The sequence below is a fragment of the Oncorhynchus tshawytscha genome, linkage group LG03 (assembly GCF_018296145.1).
Source record: "Oncorhynchus tshawytscha isolate Ot180627B linkage group LG03, Otsh_v2.0, whole genome shotgun sequence".
Classification (NCBI taxonomy): Eukaryota; Metazoa; Chordata; class Actinopteri; order Salmoniformes; family Salmonidae; genus Oncorhynchus; species Oncorhynchus tshawytscha.
The window spans coordinates 50,785,837-50,806,212 of NC_056431.1; the positions used below are offsets into that span (position 1 = coordinate 50,785,837).

The following is a 20,376-nucleotide window of genomic DNA, read 5'->3' on the forward strand; positions in this document are numbered from 1 at the left end:
TTGTCAAACGCCATGTCAGTGATACACACAAATCAAATCCAATTTTAATAGTCACAGATGCTGAATACAACAGGTTGTTTCACCTTACAGTGGAATGCTTACTTATGAGCCCCTAACCAACAATGCAGTTAAAAAAAAATATGAATAAGAAATAAAAGTAACAAGTAATTAATGAGCAGCAGTAAAATAACAATAGCGAGACTATAAACAGGGGGGTACCGGTACAGAGTCAATGTGCGTGGGCACCAGTTAGTAGAGGTAATATGTACATGTAGTTAGAGTTATTAAAGTGACTATGCATAGATGATAACAACAGAGAGTAGCAGTGGTGTAAAAGAGGGGGGGGGCAATGTAAATAGTCTGGGTAGCCATTTGATTATATGTTTAGGAGTCTTATAGCTTGGGGGAAGAAGCTGTTTAGAAGCTTCTTAGACCTAGACTTGGCGCTCCGGTTTGCTGTGTGGTAGCAGAGAGAACAGTCTATGACTAGGGAGGCTGGAGTCTTGACAATTTTTAGGGCCTTCCTCTGACCACCTGGCAGGAAGCTTGGCCCCAGTGATATACTGGGCCGTACACCCACCCTCTGTGGTGCCTTGCGGTCGAAGGCCGAGCAGTTGCCATAGCAGGCAGTGATTTGATTTGATGCGACCAGGATGCTTTCAATGGTGCAGCTGTAGAACCTTTTGAGGATCTGAGGACCCATGCCAAATCTTTTCAGTCTTCTGAGGGGGAATAAGTTTTGTTGTACCCTCTTCACGACTGTCTTGGTGTGCTTGGACCAAGTTAGTTTGTTGATGATGCGGAGCTCTCAACATGTTCCACTACAGCCCTGTCAATGAGTAGGTAGGTTCCGGCGCCGACAGAGATGGCCGCCTCGCTTCGCGTTCCTAGGAAACTATGCAGTTTTTTGTTTTTTTACGTTTTATTTCTTACATTAGTACCCCAGGTCATCTTAGGTTTCATTACATACAGTCGAGAAAAACTACTGAATATAAGATCAGCGTCAACTCACCATCAGTACGACCAAGAATATGATTTTCACGAAGCGGATCCTGTGTTCTGCCTTTCAACCAGGACAACGGAATGGATCCTATGCGGCGACCCAAAAAAACGACTCCGTAAAAGAGGGAAACGAGGCGGTCTTCTGGTCAGGCTCCGGAGACGGGCACATCGTGCACCACTCCCTAGCATTCTTCTCGCCAATGTCCAGTCTCTTGACAACAAGATTGATGAAATCCGAGCAAGGGTAGCATTCCAGAGGGACATCAGAGACTGTAACGTTCTTTGCTTCACGGAAACATGGCTCACTGGAGAGACGCTATCGGGGGCGGTGCAGCCAGCGGGTTTCTCCACGCATCGCGCCGACAGAAACAAACATCTTTATGGTAAGAAGAGGGGCGGGGGCGTATGCCTTATGGCTAACGAGACATGGTGTGATGAAAGAAACATACAGGAACTCAAATCCTTCTGTTCACCTGATTTAGAATTCCTCACAATCAAATGTCGACCGCATTATCTACCAAGAGAATTATCTTCGATTATAATCACGGCCGTATATATCCCCCCCCAAGCAGACACATCTATGGCTCTGAACGAACTTTATTTGACTCTTTGCAAACTGGAATCCATTTATCCGGAGGCTGCATTCATTGTAGCTGGGGATTTTAACAAGGCTAATCTGAAAACAAGACTCCCTAAATTTTATCAGCATATCGATTGCGCAACCAGGGGTGGAAAAACCTTGGATCATTGTTACTCTAACTTCCGCGACGCATATAAGGCCTGCCCCGCCCTCCTTTCGGAAAAGCTGACCACGACTCAATTTTGTTGATCCCTACCTACAGACAAAAACTAAAAAAAGAAGCTCCCACGCTGAGGTCTGTTCAACGCTGGTCTGACCAAGCTGACTCCACACTCCAAGACTGCTTCCATCACGTGGACTGGGAGATGTTTCGTATTGCGTCAGATAACAACATTGACGAATACGCTGATTCGGTGTGCGAGTTCATTAGAACGTGCGTTGAAGATGTCGTTCCCATAGCAACGATTAAAACATTCCCTAACCAGAAACCGTGGATTGATGGCAGCATTCGCGTGAAACTGAAAGCGCGAACCACTGCTTTTAATCAGGGCAAGGTGACTGGTAACATGACCGAATACAAACAGTGCAGCTATTCCCTCCGCAAGGCTATCAAACAAGCTAAGCGCCAGTACAGAGACAAAGTAGAATCTCAATTCAACGGCTCAGACACAAGAGGTATGTGGCAGGGTCTACAGTCAATCACGGACTACAAGAAGAAAACCAGTCCAGTCACGGACCAGGATGTCTTGCTCCCAGGCAGACTAAATAACTTTTTTGCCCGCTTTGAGGACAATACAGTGCCACTGACACGGCCTGCAACGAAAACATGCGGACTCTCCTTCACTGCAGCCGAGGTGAGTAAGACATTTAAACGTGTTAACCCTCGCAAGGCTGCAGGCCCAGACGGCATCCCCAGCCGCGCCCTTAGAGCATGCGCAGACCAGCTGGCCGGTGTGTTTACGGACATATTCAATCAATCACTATACCAGTCTGCTGTTCCCACATGCTTCAAGAGGGCTACCATTGTTCCTGTTCCCAAGAAAGCTAAGGTAACTGAGCTAAACGACTACCGCCCCGTAGCACTCACTTCCGTCATCATGAAGTGCTTTGAGAGACTAGTCAAGGACCATATCACCTCCACCCTACCTGACACCCTTGACCCACTCCAATTTGCTTACCGCCCAAATAGGTCCACAGACGATGCAATCTCAACCACACTGCACACTGCCCTAACCCATCTGGACAAGAGGAATACCTATGTGAGAATGCTGTTCATCGACTACAGCTCGGCATTCAACACCATAGTACCCTCCAAGCTCGTCATCAAGCTCGAGACCCTGGGTCTCGACCCCGCCCTGTGCAACTGGGTACTGGACTTCCTGACGGGCCGCCCCCAGGTGGTGAGGGTAGGCAACAACATCTCCACCCCGCTGATCCTCAACACTGGGGCCCCACAAGGGTGCGTTCTGAGCCCTCTCCTGTACTCCCTGTTCACCCACGACTGCGTGGCCACGCACGCCTCCAACTCAATCATCAAGTTTGCGGACGACACAACAGTGGTAGGCTTGATTACCAACAACGACGAGACGGCCTACAGGGAGGAGGTGAGGGCCCTCGGAGTGTGGTGACAGGAAAATAACCTCACACTCAACGTCAACAAAACTAAGGAGATGATTGTGGACTTCAGGAAACAGCAGTGGGAACACCCCCCTATCCACATCGATGGAACAGTAGTGGAGAGGGTAGCAAGTTTTAAGTTCCTCGGCATACACATCACAGACAAACTGAATTGGTCCACTCACACAGACAGCATCGTGAAGAAGGCGCAGCAGCGCCTCTTCAACCTCAGGAGGCTGAAGAAATTCGGCTTGTCACCAAAAGCACTCACAAACTTCTACAGATGCACAATCGAGAGCATCCTGGTGGGCTGCATCACCGCCTGGTACGGCAACTGCTCCGCCCACAACCGTAAGGCTCTCCAGAGGGTAGTGAGGTCTGCACAACGCATCACCGGGGGCAAACTACCTGCCCTCCAGGACACCTACACCACCCGATGTTACAGGAAGGCCATAAAGATCATCAAGGACAACAACCACCCGAGCCACTGCCTGTTCACCCCGCTATCATCCAGAAGGCGAGGTCAGTACAGGTGCATCAAAGCTGGGACCGAGAGACTGAAAAACAGCTTCTATCTCAAGGCCATCAGACTGTTAAACAGCCACCACTAACATTGAGTGGCTGCTGCCAACACACTGACACTGACTCAACTCCAGCCACTTTAATAATGGGTATTGATGGGAAACGATGTAAAATATATCACTAGCCACTTTAAACAATGCTACCTAATATAATGTTACATACCCTACATTATTCATCTCATATGCATACGTATATACTGTACTCTATATCATCTACTGCATCCTTATGTAATACATGTATCACTAGCCACTTTAACTATGCCACTTTGTTTACTTACTCATCTCATATGTATATACTGTACTCGATACCATCTACTGTATCTTGCCTATGCTGCTCTGTACCATCACTCATTCATATATCTTTATGTACATATTCTTTATCCCCTTACACTGTGTATAAGACAGTAGTTTTGAAATTGTTAGTTAGATTACTTGTTGGTTATTACTGCATTGTCGGAACTAGAAGCACAAGCATTTCGCTACACTCGCATTAACATCTGCTAACCATGTGTATGTGACAAATAAAATTTGATTTGATTTATTTGATGAGAATGGGGGCGTGCTTGGTCCTCTTTATCCTGTAGTCCACAATCATCTCCTTTGTCTTGGAGATGATTGTGGACTACAGCCGCACACTTTGTGGACTTTGACACAGCCGCACATGATTGTGGACACAGAAGCACACTTATGCACACACACACACACACACACACACACACACACACACACACACACACACACACACACACACACACACACACACACACACACACACACACACACACACACACACACACACACACACACACACACACACACACACACACACACACACACACACACACACACACACACACACACACACACACACACACACACACACACACACACACACAGGGTGTTTGTGATGTTTGCACTGCAGCTGTTTTTGGGGGGCACATGAAAGCCCCCGTCAACACCTTTGTCCTGGCCCAGATTAAAGGTTGCTTTGAAGGTGACCCAGACACTGTATGGCTGGACACCAGCCACATTAATGCATCTGTCTCTCGCTTTCTCGCTTTCTTTCTATCTCTCTTTCTCTCTGTGACTGTGTGTGTGCGTGTGTATTTACATATTTATGTATTTATGTCTTCCAGGCTCAACTTCTTCCATGATGTCCCTGATTTCCGGGTGCTGGCATGTGGAGGGGATGGGACAGTGGGATGGATCTTAGACTGTATTGGTGTGTCTCAATTCTATTGGATTAAACTCATGTACTCATGTGATGCAATCCATCAGAATTGTAATCATTATCTTATTGTTATCTGTCCATCTGCAGACAAGGCCAACTTCACCAGAGATCCCCCTGTGGCCATCCTCCCTCTGGGCACAGGGAACGACCTGGCAAGATGCCTACGCTGGGGCGGAGGTGAGGAGCTGTGTGTGTGTGTGTGTGTGTGTGTGTGTGTGTGTGTGTGTGTGTGTGTGTGTGTGTGTGTGTGTGTGTGTGTGTTGTGTGTACATCGAACGCAGTGAGAGTCTTGTTTTACTTTTTCCTGCTTACTGAAAGCTTCAGTCAGCATTATTTTCCCCAATATTCTCACAATGCTCCTGTTGTGTCCTTGTGGTCCTTAACCCATCCTCATAGACCTTATATGAAAGTGCTATATAATGCAAAGTAGAGTTCTTATATAATCCCTGTTTGCTTATTGGCTGGGCCTGTTTTGGGGCCAATAGTTGTGACCCTGATTATGACTGACTGCTTGACCTGACCCTTGCTTGTAGAGGCCAGCAGAGCACTTTAGCCAGGCGGCAGGCATATGATGTTATGATGCTTGTAAACTAAATAGACAGATAGTTCCCAGGGGCTTTTTGACCAAGCACAAGTTGAATACATTATGTTCTCGGAAAAATCATTTAAAAAGCAGCTGGATTCTTTGAATTTTTCTGACCAGATGTACAGCTGTACAGTATTAGACAGTAGCTGTGAGTGACTGTGTGTGAGAGCGGTAGCTGTGTGTGAGAGCGGTCTTTGTGGAAACATATTGCACATGCTTTTTAATTCCTAGCACAGTAAACCAATCATCTAAATTGTGTTTGGTGATACAATTTCCTATTGGTCTCCTATTAAGTGGTAGATGTTATATGACAGATGGTATAGGCCTATTGTAATTATATGAGGCAGGATTGGGCTGTATGTTAGCCTGTCATGGGTATTGGAATATACTTGTATGCTTTTGCAAACATGAATGAGTATAAGTAGTCTGTGAATTGTTTGTTTAATATTCAGGGTATGAAGTATGCTAATTGACTTCTTACATTACATCCTCATTGCTTTCTCCCTCTGTGATTTGGTATAAGTGTGAGCTCAGACTGTTGGAGATCACATGAGGGGGAACAAGTGTCATCACACATGGCCCCTGGCTAGGAGATAGGAGATAGGAGAGTATTCAGCCTCTCCTGGAGGAAAAATAGTAGAAGTAGATTTCAGATGTTTCTTTATTATTACAACGAACGTGTTTCAGCGTGACGCCCTCTTCAAAACCCTGGAGCTCCCCATGCGCCGAGGGAGGTAGCAATAGTTTTCCTTTCCCTTCAGTCATCATGTGTTAGTAGCACAGGAGGGGGGAACATGTGTCATCACACATTGGCCCCGGCTCTCAGGACGTAAGTGGCAGAGTCCCCCTGGTGTTCTCAGTGTGATGGGTCCTCATTATACGCTCACACCCCCATGACAGCCAGTGATATAACACTAACGGCCCACCTCTCAGCAGCACTGAGCACAATCATCATCAGAGTCATTGTGGTTCAGACCCACTGGGTCTCAGACACAGAGGACCTGGTTACCGGAGCCCGAGATGGAGTTCTATCCCATGGCACAGTGTAATGATGGCTCTATTGTGTAGGCTCATACTGTTTACCAACACTCTCTCAGAGAAGCCCGTCAGTTGGTTGGAGTTCTATTTCCTGGCATTGGACTTACTTACTTGCTCCTCTTTATCCCCTCTGGGACATAAGGCCACAATGAGGACTTTACTGTGTAAACTTATACCATTAGGCTGTTTTGTCATTCACTGTGTGACGACTTCTTAGTCCTCTGGAGACACGCAGGAGGAGAGGGCTGTGGGTCTTTTCAGATGTACTCCCTTGAAACCATTTCCTTTTTCTCTTTGCTTGCTTCTAGGAATCGAAGGCCTCTGACCTCACATTAAATTAAATACCGAAAGCACTATGTAACTTGATGAATACTAGACCTACTTGCATTTATAAAAGTTGGTCTGAGAGCCCAGGTCTGAGAGTGTGGGTGACCTTAGTGTGTGTGATGGCTTTGATTGCTTTATCTCATTGTGTCCTATGTCTGACTTCTCACCTGTCTCTCTCTCTTTTCCTGTAGGTTATGAAGGAGGCAGTCTTCTGAAGTTCCTGCGGGACATAGAGCACAGCACAGAGATGGTTCTGGACCGATGGAACATCGACATCGTCCCTGTTGACAAGGAGGAGAAGGGAGACCCTGTCCCCAACAGCATCGTCAACAACTACTTCTCCATCGGAGTGGTGCGAGAACAGCACACACCTCTACACATAGACACACTACACACGTAAACAGACATCCATACATGCATGCACACAGACACACACACACATACACACACACGCACTCTAGTTATTCGTTTCACCAGGAAATGTTCGTTGACATGCAGAACCAATTTTCACCCTCAAATTCTTATCCTTAAAACAGACACACAATCCTACATGCCTGGCTCTCCATATTCAGTTCAAACGATAAGCAGGACATAGCAATGGTCAAATTGTGGTGTAGATATTGGGGGGGGACAGTAGACAGGGGTTCTGGTGGTCCTTCCCCAGAATTGCTTTGACATTTTAAAACACATTTCCTACAATTCTACACAGTATGACATGACTTATTATGCCTATTTTGAGGGGTACATAGGTATTTTGAGGGGTACATGGTTATTTTGAGGGGTACATTGGTATTTTGAGGGGTACATTGGTATTTTGAGGGGTACATGGGTATTTTGAGGGGTACATTGGTATTTTGAGGGGTACATGGGTATTTTGAGGGGTACAGGGTATTTTGAGGGGTACATGGGTATTTTGAGGGGTACATGGGTATTTTGAGGGGTACATGGGTATTTTGAGGGGTACATGGTATTTTGAGGGGTACATGGGTATTTTGAGGGGTACATGGGTATTTTGAAAACACAGTATAAGTGGAAGGATACGTGGAAGGACAATTCTTCACCATCTTTTATGAAGGTATTTCAAGGCAAGTATTAGGAATACATAAAAGATGAAGACTGAGTTGTATTATAGTCGGACTTCGACTACCTTATGCCCAGTCCACATGTCCCCCCATCCCCCGTGGCAATTTCGCTTTTGGGACATAGGCTCAGTACTATGCCACAGTATGGGATTGCCTATCCCAGCAGGAGTTAAACAATTTGCAGAATCCCCGGAGGTTTTTAAGCCTCTCAGGCAGGTTAATTACTGTATTTCCCCTGTTAATGGGAAGGAACCAGCATCACCCTGGTCCCTGTTGCTTAGCAACCATTTATCGCTCTCCTCACGGTCCCACTGTTCAAAACAAATTACCATGGGCATGCCTCAAGCGTATTAGACTAGAGGGACCAGAAGGACAAGGTCAAATGGGTGCTGTCTCAGTTGTTGTCTTGATGTCGCTCTCAATCAACCCCTGACACTTCAGATGGATGTTTTATATCTCTGTTATCAAATCTATGGTTGCTTAACAGTAAGGTGCCTGCAACACCTCATTTGAGAAAGCAATCCCTTTTATGGTCTTTCCTCTCTTTATTTTCCTTTGCAGGGAAGCCTAAAAATACACAAACAGCCAGGAGTAGACAGTGAGACTTTGCCGAAGTTTGATTGGTCCAGACATATTATGTACCAATCACAGGTAGGACAAGGATGAGGGAGGAAGGGGCGAACTTGGCAGGGATACGAGGCACTATTGTGATGTTATGCAACCCGGCCTCCCACTGGTCCCAAGCCTGCCACATATTCAGCAGGTTTCTGCCAAACACATGAATCTACCATCCTGTTACTGCTGTGCTATGAGTACAACCTAGCCTGCTGGACCCATATACTGTATGTTTGTCCTGTATTGCCAACAATGACAATATTGAAAGCAGTTGACTGGGATCAGTACTTTGTCTCATAATTTTCAGCATATTGCTGATCGAATGGAAAGACAAAATGGTTTAATTAGAATGTGGATGTTATTAGCAAACGACCAACCCTCTGACCTTTCTATCTAGACAATGGGTCTTTCTCCACTGTGTAATGCCTGTGTCAGAAGGGCCAGAGGATGAAGGCTAGGGGGTGGCCAGGGGACAATGCCCTCTCTGTGGGATTCAGATGTGGGCCGGGTGGGTGGTAGTGCCAGTGCCAGGATGGTCCAAACTTTGGTTGCAGCCACTGTCAAGCATTTACCCTGGCTGTACACCATTTCTAAAGAATTGCTGGCTACATTTAAAAACTGTTATTGATGATATAACAGTGATTTACAGTCCATTTACATTCAAATATATCTCAATTCTGTGTTCCTGAGAGGACCTTTTAAGCTCAAACTGATCCCTTCAAAGGATTCTGTGTTTATGTAATCCACTATGCCCAATGCCATTCCCATGTTGTTGATGGCGCTTTTGGTCTGCTGTAGGCTAGTCCTAGCTCTCTGCCCTGATCTAATGCGGCATGGCATGGCCCTGTAACAGGGCAACAGATCTCATCTCCATGGCTTCAGTTGCCAGGGACAGATGGCTGCATATCTGTGCACCAATGACACCTGAGCAAACGAGCGCTAGCGCAATGACTCACGCCGTATCATGATGTAATCATTAGCAGCCCCGAATAAGGTTCAATGTCCATATCCATATTGGGGCATCACTTCCTGCCATCACAGTCACAGACCTTCCCCTCCCGGGACAGGGATTGGGTTGCCATGGCGTTGGCGCTCTCAAGGCCAATTTTCGAATCTACACTGTCATCTGTTTCTTGTTGCAGTGAGTTAATTGAGGATGACGTGGTAGCCATATTGACTGTCACTAAGAGAATGCTCTAGGCTAGAGATAAAGATGTGTTTTGTGGTATTGCTAATTTGTTCCCTGCCTCAGATTACTTTGTATTGCTTTTGGGCATCAGTGCTCTGCACTAAGTACGCACTAAAACTTGATCATATTAAATAACAAATAACATCTAACAAAATCATACAACATACATCCTAAGAAGAGTCAACCATAAATCCATATTGAGAAGAGCTTCATATAAAATCCTTCTCTGGTCACTGTCAAACTTTAGTCTGGATAAAATGACTGAAGCTTGTCTACAGGAAACCAACTCTTTGACAAGACGGCTTCATGTCAGCCATTCTGGATCTATTTCACCATACAGACACTACATTAACATTAACCCTAACATTAACATTAACATTACTGTAACCCTAACACACTGATCAGATGGGAGAGGAGTCTACATGTACATATGGCAGGCGCCTTGGGTTTCAACCCCAAATCCTGAGCCTCACTTCAATCCCACATCCCCATATTGCATTCCAAGACTTCCTTCCTTCCCTACCTTGCCTTGCCCTCTTAAGACCCCTGTAATTCAAACAATTCAGCCCCACTTCAGTCTCACATCCCCACGGAAATCCCCAAGACTTCCCTGCCTGCCGTGCCTTTACAGTACTGTATGTATTAGGCACTCCATATACTCCTATAATGTATTGCATCCCTGCACCCTGAGTGATCCCGTTCCCAACCCTCACCCTGAAAATAATCTGTGTGAGGAATTAGTGAGAGGGAAATCACACCATGTCAGCAGCCATTAAAGAAGCCACCTCACCCCTTCCTCACCCCAGCCCCTTAGCTTGAGGAAGCCGATCTCTCCAGGGTCCGAGAGAACGATGAAACGGGTCCTGCCATCAACAAGCTATCTGCTCTCCAAGCGTGGCTCTATGCCTAGCTATGAGAAGTGGAGATTGCCTGGGACTGGCTCTGACCCTTCTACCATGTAATGCTCTCTGGCTCTCTAGCTATGTGTTAGCTATTGCTACTTACCCACCGTGTTACTCTGTGGTCTGTGGATCCAATCCACAGTGACCTGTCCTGTGTGTTGACAGCAGGGTGTGTAGTGCTTGCTCAGGGTACAGCCAGGCCAGGCCTCTAGGGAGGGTAGAGGGAAGTGAAGGTTAGACTGAGGGGATAAAGATGGGAGAGAGAGAGGTGCAGGGGGAGGAGTAGTGCTGGCAACACCAAAGGTCAGGGGAAGTATCAGTGACAGGAAGTTAGCGTCTGCCAGGTTCAGACCAGGTTACCGCGGTAATGAATGACAGTGCTGAGTGACACCTGGCTGGGTCTTAAAGATAGGGAGGGAAACAACCCCCCCACCCCGTACTCTTCTCTCTGTCTGTCAGAACACACATGCACTCACACAGATACACATCATAGGTACTGTACACATCATACACAAAGATACAGTATAAACCCTTTTACAAAATGAACCCACATATTCACGCAAACTATTTGTCTCCCTTTCGCACACACACACACACACACACACACACACACACACACACACACACACAAGATACTGTATATAAGCAGAATGCATTGCTTACATAAAAACACAATTCTCTCAGGAACAGGTCCCCAGCGTTAGCGTTTGCACCTGCTACCTACAGCTATGATGACAGGGGCACAGATGGACTCCACACAGGCACAGTGGCACAGCAGCTTGCTACAATAGGCTCACTATGACCCTGTATGGGCATTCAGATCTAGAGTTCCGGTTCCGTTTGACCATCCTAATTTATCTTATTCAAAAGCAATTTCAATGGAAATTCTCAATTTAGTCCAGGCCTTGGCTTAATCTGTGTCCAGGAAACCAGAGCTGTATTTGTCAAATTGCAGAGTGTGATGCCCTTAACCAATGGGTGACTGGACTGGATGGATGGCTTTGAAGTATGTCCCAGTGCTGCAGAATTAATTTTTTAATTTTTTAATTTTTTAACCTTTATTTAACCAGGCAAGTCAGTTAAGAACAAATTCTATTTTCAATGACGGCCTAGGAACAGTGGGTTAACTGCCTGTTCAGGGGCAGAACGACAGATTTGTACCTCGTCAGCTCGGGGGTTTGAACTTGCAACCTTCCGGTTACTAGTCCAACGCTCTAACCACTAGGCTACCCAGCCGCCCCAGAATGGGGTGAGGGTTGACGGGGGGAGGTAGGGGTGAGGGTTGACAGGGGGGAGATAGGGGTGAGGGTTGAGAGGGGTGAGATAGGGGTGACACCCACTTTTCCCCAGATCACACTTTGATGTTCCCGAAAGGGCACCAACCAAAATGGGTTGAAAAAGCAACCTATTTCTACCTCTATCTGGGGGCTGTGATAGAAATGGTTCTGAGGTGACATTTATTTTCCAGCGAGTGATTTGTTTGTTTGTCCACTCCCCATCCTCCCTCCCGCCCCCACCATGTGCCAAACATCAAATGGCAAGATCAAAACAACCTTCGTCACACAGAGTCAACTATGGTGGATAGCAAATGTCACATATTTACAGTGACAGTATTTGGGGACAGTATAGGCTACTGGCCGGTGCTTGCTCTAGGAGCACTGGACACAATCCAGTGTCACATATAGTTGCTATTTGTTGTGTTTTTTCGGAGGCTGTTGTGATACTGTGACACTGTGAGTCACATTAAGGTATTGCCCTAGATACAGGACATGCAGTCCTTCAATAAAAACAAATGTCATGATTTCTTTCCCACCTCTCTCCCTCCCTTTTTTAAACATGGCTCAAGGCCCAGAGGTTAACAACAAACCAACTCCCTGCATCCACCTATGTTCTAATCACTATGCCTAGTATTTGGCGTATGGTGTGTGGTTTTCATCCAGACCTCCAATAACACCTGTCCCCCCAGGTTCCAGTTTAAATGCATCCCATATTCACAGCCAAAGAGCCTGATCAAGTGGGCAGGTGCAGAGCTATTTTGGGACCCACTAGTTGATGATGTTGTGGGACATGTGTTAAGTTTGATGGAGGGAGAGCCCTGGAGATGACACAGGCTCCAAAGGATAGTGGGGGGAGGGTGACGGGGTGAGGGTGATGTGGCGTGCCTTACCCCCAACCTTCCAATCTTTTCCGGTCTCCTCTCTGGCTACCGTTGAAACACCTGCACAGGCGGGCAGGAATCCAACCAATGCCCCAACAACCGATGGTTGGTCTCTCTGTAGGGCTCCAGGTCCGTTTCCTATTAGTGCCATGACCTGTGCCAGGCTGAAAGGCGACCTGAACTCTGGTCCCTAGGGCAGTGGCTGGCACGCAGGGGTATGGTCCCACTTCCTCCTTCTGTCCCATGTGGTGGGAAAGGAAAGGGAAGGAGGGAGAGAGGGGAGAGTGAGAGAGAGAGACCTGCTGACTGCAGGATGTGGTAGTGTTGAGCTGCCTGCCAGTCAGCATTCGACTGCCTGCCTGCCTCCAGTCTAAATATAGGAGCAGATCTGTTACAATGACAGGTCTGATTTGTCAATTATTCCCTCCTTCATTCTCTATGGCTTTCTCTCTCACTCTCTCTCTCTATTGCTCTCTGGATCTCTCCCTTGTCTTTTCTCTGGCAATATCTCATTCTCTCTCTATCTCTCTCTTCTTCCTCTTCTCTCTCTCTCTTTTGACATTCTGTCTTTGCTTTAATCATTCTTTGTGTTAGCAGAATGTGCTCTAGTTTCAATTTCAGCAATGTCGCCAAGACTTTTTTCCATTGTCGAGAATAGGTTTGACCTGATGGCCTTTCCAAAGGTTCGTTGTCCATTTATTTCTATGAACAGATCAAAATGCCAAAAATAATTGCCATCTTCATTGCAGTCTAGTAACTATTCTCATAGCCACCATCATCACCATCACCACAACTGGTAGGAAGCCAGCTGTCTATCTTTCAGGACATGACGTCCATTGCTGCATTGACCATTTCCTCCATACCCCATCTTCTCTGCCTGTCCATTACCGGATAACCTCTCCTCCCCATCTAGTAAAATCACTTATTCATCCAGCGTGATGCTTTTTATCCTACAGTACAAAGTCACCATCTCTCATTCTGTGCTCTGTCCACCACACAAGACTAATATGAGTGAGATCACCCTGCCCTCAGGCCTCAGGTCATGGCAGAGCTAAGACGGGCTCTGGAGAACACACACACCCATACCCCATATTTATAAGTGGGGTCATTCCTAGTGTTGGAGCCATTTGACTGATTACGTTGACCCCCTACCACCAGAGGTCATCCAGGGCTGGGGTCAAACACACAACACAGGGGGTAGGCAGGGCAGGGGGATAGGTGGTGACTTTTTAACCCTGTTATCATCCCTAGCGCAGTCCTAGGATCACATAGGCACAGGATCACAAGCACAAAGGTGATGCCCCAGTAGTAGCTTAAAACTGCTCTATGTCTCCCACTATAGGATGCGTCCATCGCTCATCGCTTCCACTTGATGAGAGAGAAGCACCCAGAGAAATTCAACAGCAGGTGAGAGATTGATATAGACTTTGTTTCACTTAACTTAAGGTGTATTGGTGTCACTGTATTGTCTCAAGCTGCTACTGACACAGTGAATGGTCACTACTCATTAGCTGCTCTCAACTTCCATCAACCAGATAGAGTCCCTCCATGCTGGGAAAACCTATAGCATATTAGAAGAAATGAATAATCAATGGTCATGAAAAGCCCTGCCTGCTTAGTGACATCAATAGATTGGCATTGCCTGGCTTCTGTCTATGATGGTAATGGAAACTAGCTAACTGATTTTGTGACATAAAGAAGGGATCCATGCAGCCAATGTACAGTGTCTATGCTAACTGACAAGCTGGCTGGCTGGTCGGTCCTTACTACCATTTTGAGTCCTGTTCTGATGCAATGGCTGTGAAATTTTGTACATGGGTCAAACATTTATGGAAGTAGTTATGCACACCGGTTTGTACACAATTTGTAAAAATATTTTATTTTACTGAGGCATTTCTGACATTTTGCATGGTAATATGCAAAGATATTGTCCAATTTGTCACAAATTCACTGACGAAGGAAAACATTTGTTAACTTGTGGCTTGATTGAACAATATTATGCAGTAAATGTGGGGAGCCAGGTAGCCTAGTGGTTAGAGCGTTGAGCCAGTACCCGAAAGGTGTTGAGCTGAAAAGATATCTGTCGTTCTGCCCCTGAACAAGGCCGGTCCCACTGTTCCCCGGTAGGCCATCATTCTAAATAATAATTTGTTCTTAACTGACTTGCCTAGTTAAAAATGTTTTTTTTATTAAATGTGTGATGATAGGTTGAAATTGCAAGCCCTTTTTTTGTACTGTAGTGATCAGTCAGATTTATGCAATAATATTGCAGGCAGATCGCTCAAGAGTGGCTTCAGCGGGAAGTGCCTTCAATACCGGACACTAGGGGCAACAGGGAGCGCTATTACCGTCAAGTAGGCTTGGGTTTTGCTAGGGCGATGTGGATCAGAAGATTTTTGTTGTTATTTGTTTTAACCCTATCCCAAACCTTAACCGTTACCTTAACCATTTGGAATGAGTGCCTAAACTTCATGTTTTAACCCTATCCAAAACATTAACCCTCAACCTTCTAAAATTGACGTTTGAAGCAACTTAGAAATTTGACTTTTGGAGAAACGGAATAATACTGAGTAGGAGGAGTCAACCCAGGGTGTCAAAAACACTTAGAAGTTTGACATTTGGAGCAACTTTGAAATTTGACATTTGGAGGAATGTGGATAAATGTCTAATTCTGCAGTGTGAGAGCTTGCTGCTGATTTAACTGTTTTATGCAGTAATAGTGCAGTGATTGGACAAATTTACAAGTCCTCACAGAATTACAAAATCCTGACGGGACTGAATATTGTCCATTGAATTCCTTGCCAGTCAGTCCTTGTGTAATAGAAATGCTCATATTAGAAGCAGCCGGAATCCACGCAACTCTTACTACCAGTCAAATGAATGACATGGATCATTTAGAACACCGGCTCCAGCTCTGGCCTTCAACTTTCCTTGCATAATGTTTTTTAAAAACTTTTTATGATTATGTCACATTATAGTATATTTAATCAAAGGGTTATTTTCCTTACGACAGACAGACAGACAGACATTATGACTAAATGCTGCCTGTCAATGTCAGTTCACACAATGGAGGCTTGCTTCACATGACGGAGGTAGATTCAGATTCAGATTGTTTAATAGTCACATGTACAGGGTTGCAGGTGTGATTGTAGGGTACAGTGTTTAATAGTCACATGTACAGGGTTGCAGGTGTGATTGTAGGGTACAGTGTTTAATAGTCACATGTACAGGGTTGCAGGTGTGATTGTCAGGGTACAGTGTTTAATAGTCACATGTACAGGGTTGCAGGTGTGATTGTAGGGTACAGTGTTTAATAGTCACATGTACAGGGTTGCAGGTGTGATTGTAGGGTACAGTGTTTAATAGTCACATGTACAGGGTTGCAGGTGTGATTGTAGGGTACAGTGAACATCTTAGGATTCGAGCTCCAATATGCAGGACTAAGTGAAATAAAATATTGAAAATGGTCGTAAAAAACAATAGAAATAATACTATATACAATGCATTCAGAAAGTATTCCGACCCCTTCACTTTTTCCACATTTTGTTATGTTACAGCATTATTGTAAAATGTATTAAATAAATGTTATTCCTCATCAATCTTTACACAATACTCCTTAAGGACAAAGTGGAAACAAGTTTTTAGAATCTTTTTCAAATGTATTTAAAAATAAAAAACAGAAAAACCTTATTTGCATAAGTATTCAGACCCTTTGCTATGAGACTTGAAATTGAGCTCAGGTGCATCCTGTTTCCATTGATCATCCTTGAGAAATCAGCCAGTTGAAATCCTGAATCAGCTGACATAATTTTTATGGATATATACAAAGAAATGAAAATTGAAAAAAGGTCAAACAAAACATTTTCGATTTCCAGGTGAAATTGCACCACATTAGCTCATTATCCAAATACATGTCACTTGAAAAGAGCTGAAACAAATGCAAATGCTGCTACTTTGCTGTTATTCTGGCTGCAATTTGATGTGACTGTAAGTTAGCCTTAGTTGGCTAGCTAGCAAGCAAGGGATAAGAACGTTGCCAGCCAGTATGACAGTGGAACATTGAGAATGAACGACTGGGACACGTCTCTGGCAACCGAACCGATAGAACGAACAACCAGTCTGCTTGGGTAGCAACCCTAGATTTGGGTCGGGACTATATATTTTGGAAGGATGAAATAGTATGAATAAATTCAGAAAAATAACATTTTTAATGAAAACATATCAATCATTATTTGAATATGTTGGTAACCAGTTGTTTAAAAGTGATAAGGCACTCAAAGCCGGTGTTTGGGGATATATTGGTACGGTTTGCCAGCCCTCCATTTCGTCTCGGGCCTAACAACACCCATACCGATATATCCTCCAAACACCAGCTTCTCAGGCATTATCATTTAAATAACAACTGTGGCAGTGATAAATAAATTAATGTCCATTTGGTGGAGACAGAGTAAAGACTGTTGAAGAGGTGGGGGGAATGGCCATAGGGGGAGCAGCATGACCATAACAAAACAAATTAAAATTGTAATAAAAAAGTAATGATATATATTATAAACTGCAACAGTGATGAATGGGGGGGGGGCAGCAGGAGAAAGAATGTAGTTGACTATCACTACGGTGTCCGTGTGGTTAGATCATTTCAGCCTCTCTGAGATGTGTACGCAGAGGAATTTGAAGTGATTGACCATCTCCCATGGTGTCCCCGTTGATGAGGATGGGGGTGTGTCCAGCCTGGTTCCTCCTGAAGTCCATAATCAGCTCCTTTGTTTTGCTAACGTTGAGGGAGAGGTTGTTTATCTGGCACCAAACCGTCAGAATGAGAGAGACCACTGTGACTGACCCAAAATTAAGGAAAGCTTTGACTATCTACAGACTCAGTGAGCATAGCTTTGCTATTGAGAAAGGTCGCCATAGCCTGTCTTCTCTTGAGAGCCAGGTCTGCCTACGTGCACACTGCCCACAAAATGAGATGGAAACTGAGCTGCGCTTCCTAACTTCCTGCCAAATGTATGACCATATTAGAGACACATATTTCCCTCAGATTACACAGATCCACAAAGAATTCAAAAACAAATCCAATTTCTATGAAATCCCATATCTATTGGGAGAAAAGGCAATGTAAACATGTTTTCCATGCCAATAAAGCCCCTTAGAGAGAGACTCCCTGACTGACTGAGGTTGAAGCTGTCATTTCTATTTAAGGAAAGGGAACAAAGTGTAAGAACCAAATCACAGTTCTCAGCCAATTATGTCCCATTGTGTCAAATTGCAGCAATTGAGGGAAAGAGGAACATCATTTGGGAGGTTGATGGGCTTAATGGGCAGCAACAGTGATGTCATGATGTCTCGATGTGTGACTGAACTGTACTGTATGTACTAAATACCTTGTGGATTTTTTAAATAAAGACGTTTCTCAGAACTGGATTGTCACACACACACACCCTCCCAGTGGTCTTTTACAGTGCATCGTAAGTCCTTTGATGGTTCATCTCCCCCCCCCCTCCTGACGCCTCCTCTACTCACTGATGACTTCCATTGAGATGCGCAGTAAAAAGCACACATAACATAGCCAAGGCTGGATGAGCTTTTGAGAATGCAGTTGGAAGTGTATGGCCTGCCTGTCTTTCCTCTTTGATGGCAGTCGCAGTGTGTGTGTGTGTGTCTGTGTGTGTGTCTGTGTGTGTGTCTGTCTGTGTGTGTGTGTCTGTGTGTGCGTGCAGCAGCTGGTTCAAAGAGGGCTGTGTGTAGTGGCTGGTTCAGAAGAGGTGAGTGGAGAACTGTTGCCTGTATAGCTGCTACTGCTGCTGCTGCCAGTGAGCCTGGCAGACTGTTTGGAACTGATCTACAAGGCACTCTGTGGGGTGCTTTACACAACCGGAAGTGAAAGTGTGTGGGTGTGTGGGTGTGGGTGCGTGCTAATGTGTACCTGTGTGTGTGTGTGTCTGTCGGTGAGTTGGTAGATTATATGGGACATATAATCTAGGCCAACACTGAACCTTTTCCTTGGTGACTAGGGGACGTTCTTTTACTTTGTCTTTGTTGTGTTGTTCAGTGAAGTATGTGTCAGCAGGTGGTCTGTGAATGAGAGGGACAGTGACTGATTTAGAGTCCTATCTCCCTGTTGCAGCTCTTCATGTTGTATCTATGACACACACATACACACATGGGTGCCTCTGTTGTTGTTTACCACTGTGTCTAATTAGCCATATGTAGGCTAGTCCATGTATGGAAGTTCTAAAGAAGGAGGGGGGAAGCTTGTTACCAGTTTGAAACTTAATAATTCATGCACAAGACAAGACTTAAGTCTCAGACCTAGATTTCCTCTCCCCATTCATCCAAAGACACGTGGCAGAACAACAGGAGGTAGAAGGATGGTTGAAACAGACAGGCAGAGATATTACAGCATACCTCAGGTTAATCAGGATATTGTCGTAAAACTGTTGTGAACTGCCACAGATTGATAGCCTGGACCCAGATCTGTTTGTGCTGTCTTGGCACTTAGGTGCCTTCCAGATTGAGACCAAGAGCCAGAGACGAGCAGTGGATAAAGAGATATGTGGAGGACACATTCTAGTCTTTATTTCAGTTCTATTCTAATTTTAGAAATAAAATAAAATCTACTTCTGCATGGGGAGTTGTGTTTTATTTCATGTGGCTTGATTATTGCTACAATTCCAGTCAGTGGGTTACCAAGTCAAACATTATATTTATGCTGTTCCCAAATGCCACTGGACCTACGAAAAGGAGAGAGGTTGCCATGGAGTTAACCTGCTGACAGAATGGCTGGTTATCATGATTGTTATTTTGTCACATTGTAAAACTATTTAACAGAAGATAGACACTGTCTGGGCATCCCAATTGGCACCCTATTCTAGTGCACTACTTGTGACCCGAGACCATAGGGTTCTGAAAGTATTCGCCAGAATATCAACACTGTGATGCTGTTGACTCTGTGACTGACTGACTCTCTGTCTGTGCCATTTGGCTGGCGTTCCGGACACAGAGACAATGGTAGCACTGCTGGCCAAGGATTTTTGCAACAAGGCTGTAACACATCAACTTCGGTTTGTAAAACTTCTGGGGCTTTTTTGGTGCAGGACAGTGGCTCTATATCTAGAGATGATTAGACTACCAGGCACTTTGGTCTCCCATTTGGTCTCCCAGAGAGAGAGAGGGGACTGGTGAGAAAATATCACTCAATGAGTGACCTTTGACATGGCTGAATTCAGAGAGTGAGTGGCCTAATGGACTATATGCCTGAGTGCTTTGTTGTGCTCCATGTCACACACAAACACACACATACACCCACACACACACCCACACGGCCCCTCTCGCCACTGTGTGAGATCTGACACCTTAGCCAACGGAGGAGCCATCAGCATGTGTAAGCCCCAGTAGCCTCAGTAGCCCCAGTAGCCCCAGTAGCACCAGTAGCACCAGTAGCACCAGTAGCCCCAGTAGTAAGACCACA

At 45.2% G+C, this 20,376-nt stretch overlaps 1 protein-coding gene across 1 annotated transcript in view; it reads left to right on the plus strand.

Annotated features, from left to right (window-relative positions):
* Positions 1-20,376, plus strand: part of LOC112224251 (diacylglycerol kinase gamma) — a 165,948-nt gene that overhangs the window by 96,558 nt on the left and 49,014 nt on the right. Inside the window, exons 17-20 of the mRNA XM_042319263.1 lie at positions 4,917-5,002; positions 5,099-5,188; positions 7,154-7,314; positions 14,251-14,315. Of these exons, the coding sequence (XP_042175197.1) occupies positions 4,917-5,002; positions 5,099-5,188; positions 7,154-7,314; positions 14,251-14,315 (402 nt within the window). The remainder of the gene's footprint in view (positions 1-4,916; positions 5,003-5,098; positions 5,189-7,153; positions 7,315-14,250; positions 14,316-20,376) is intronic.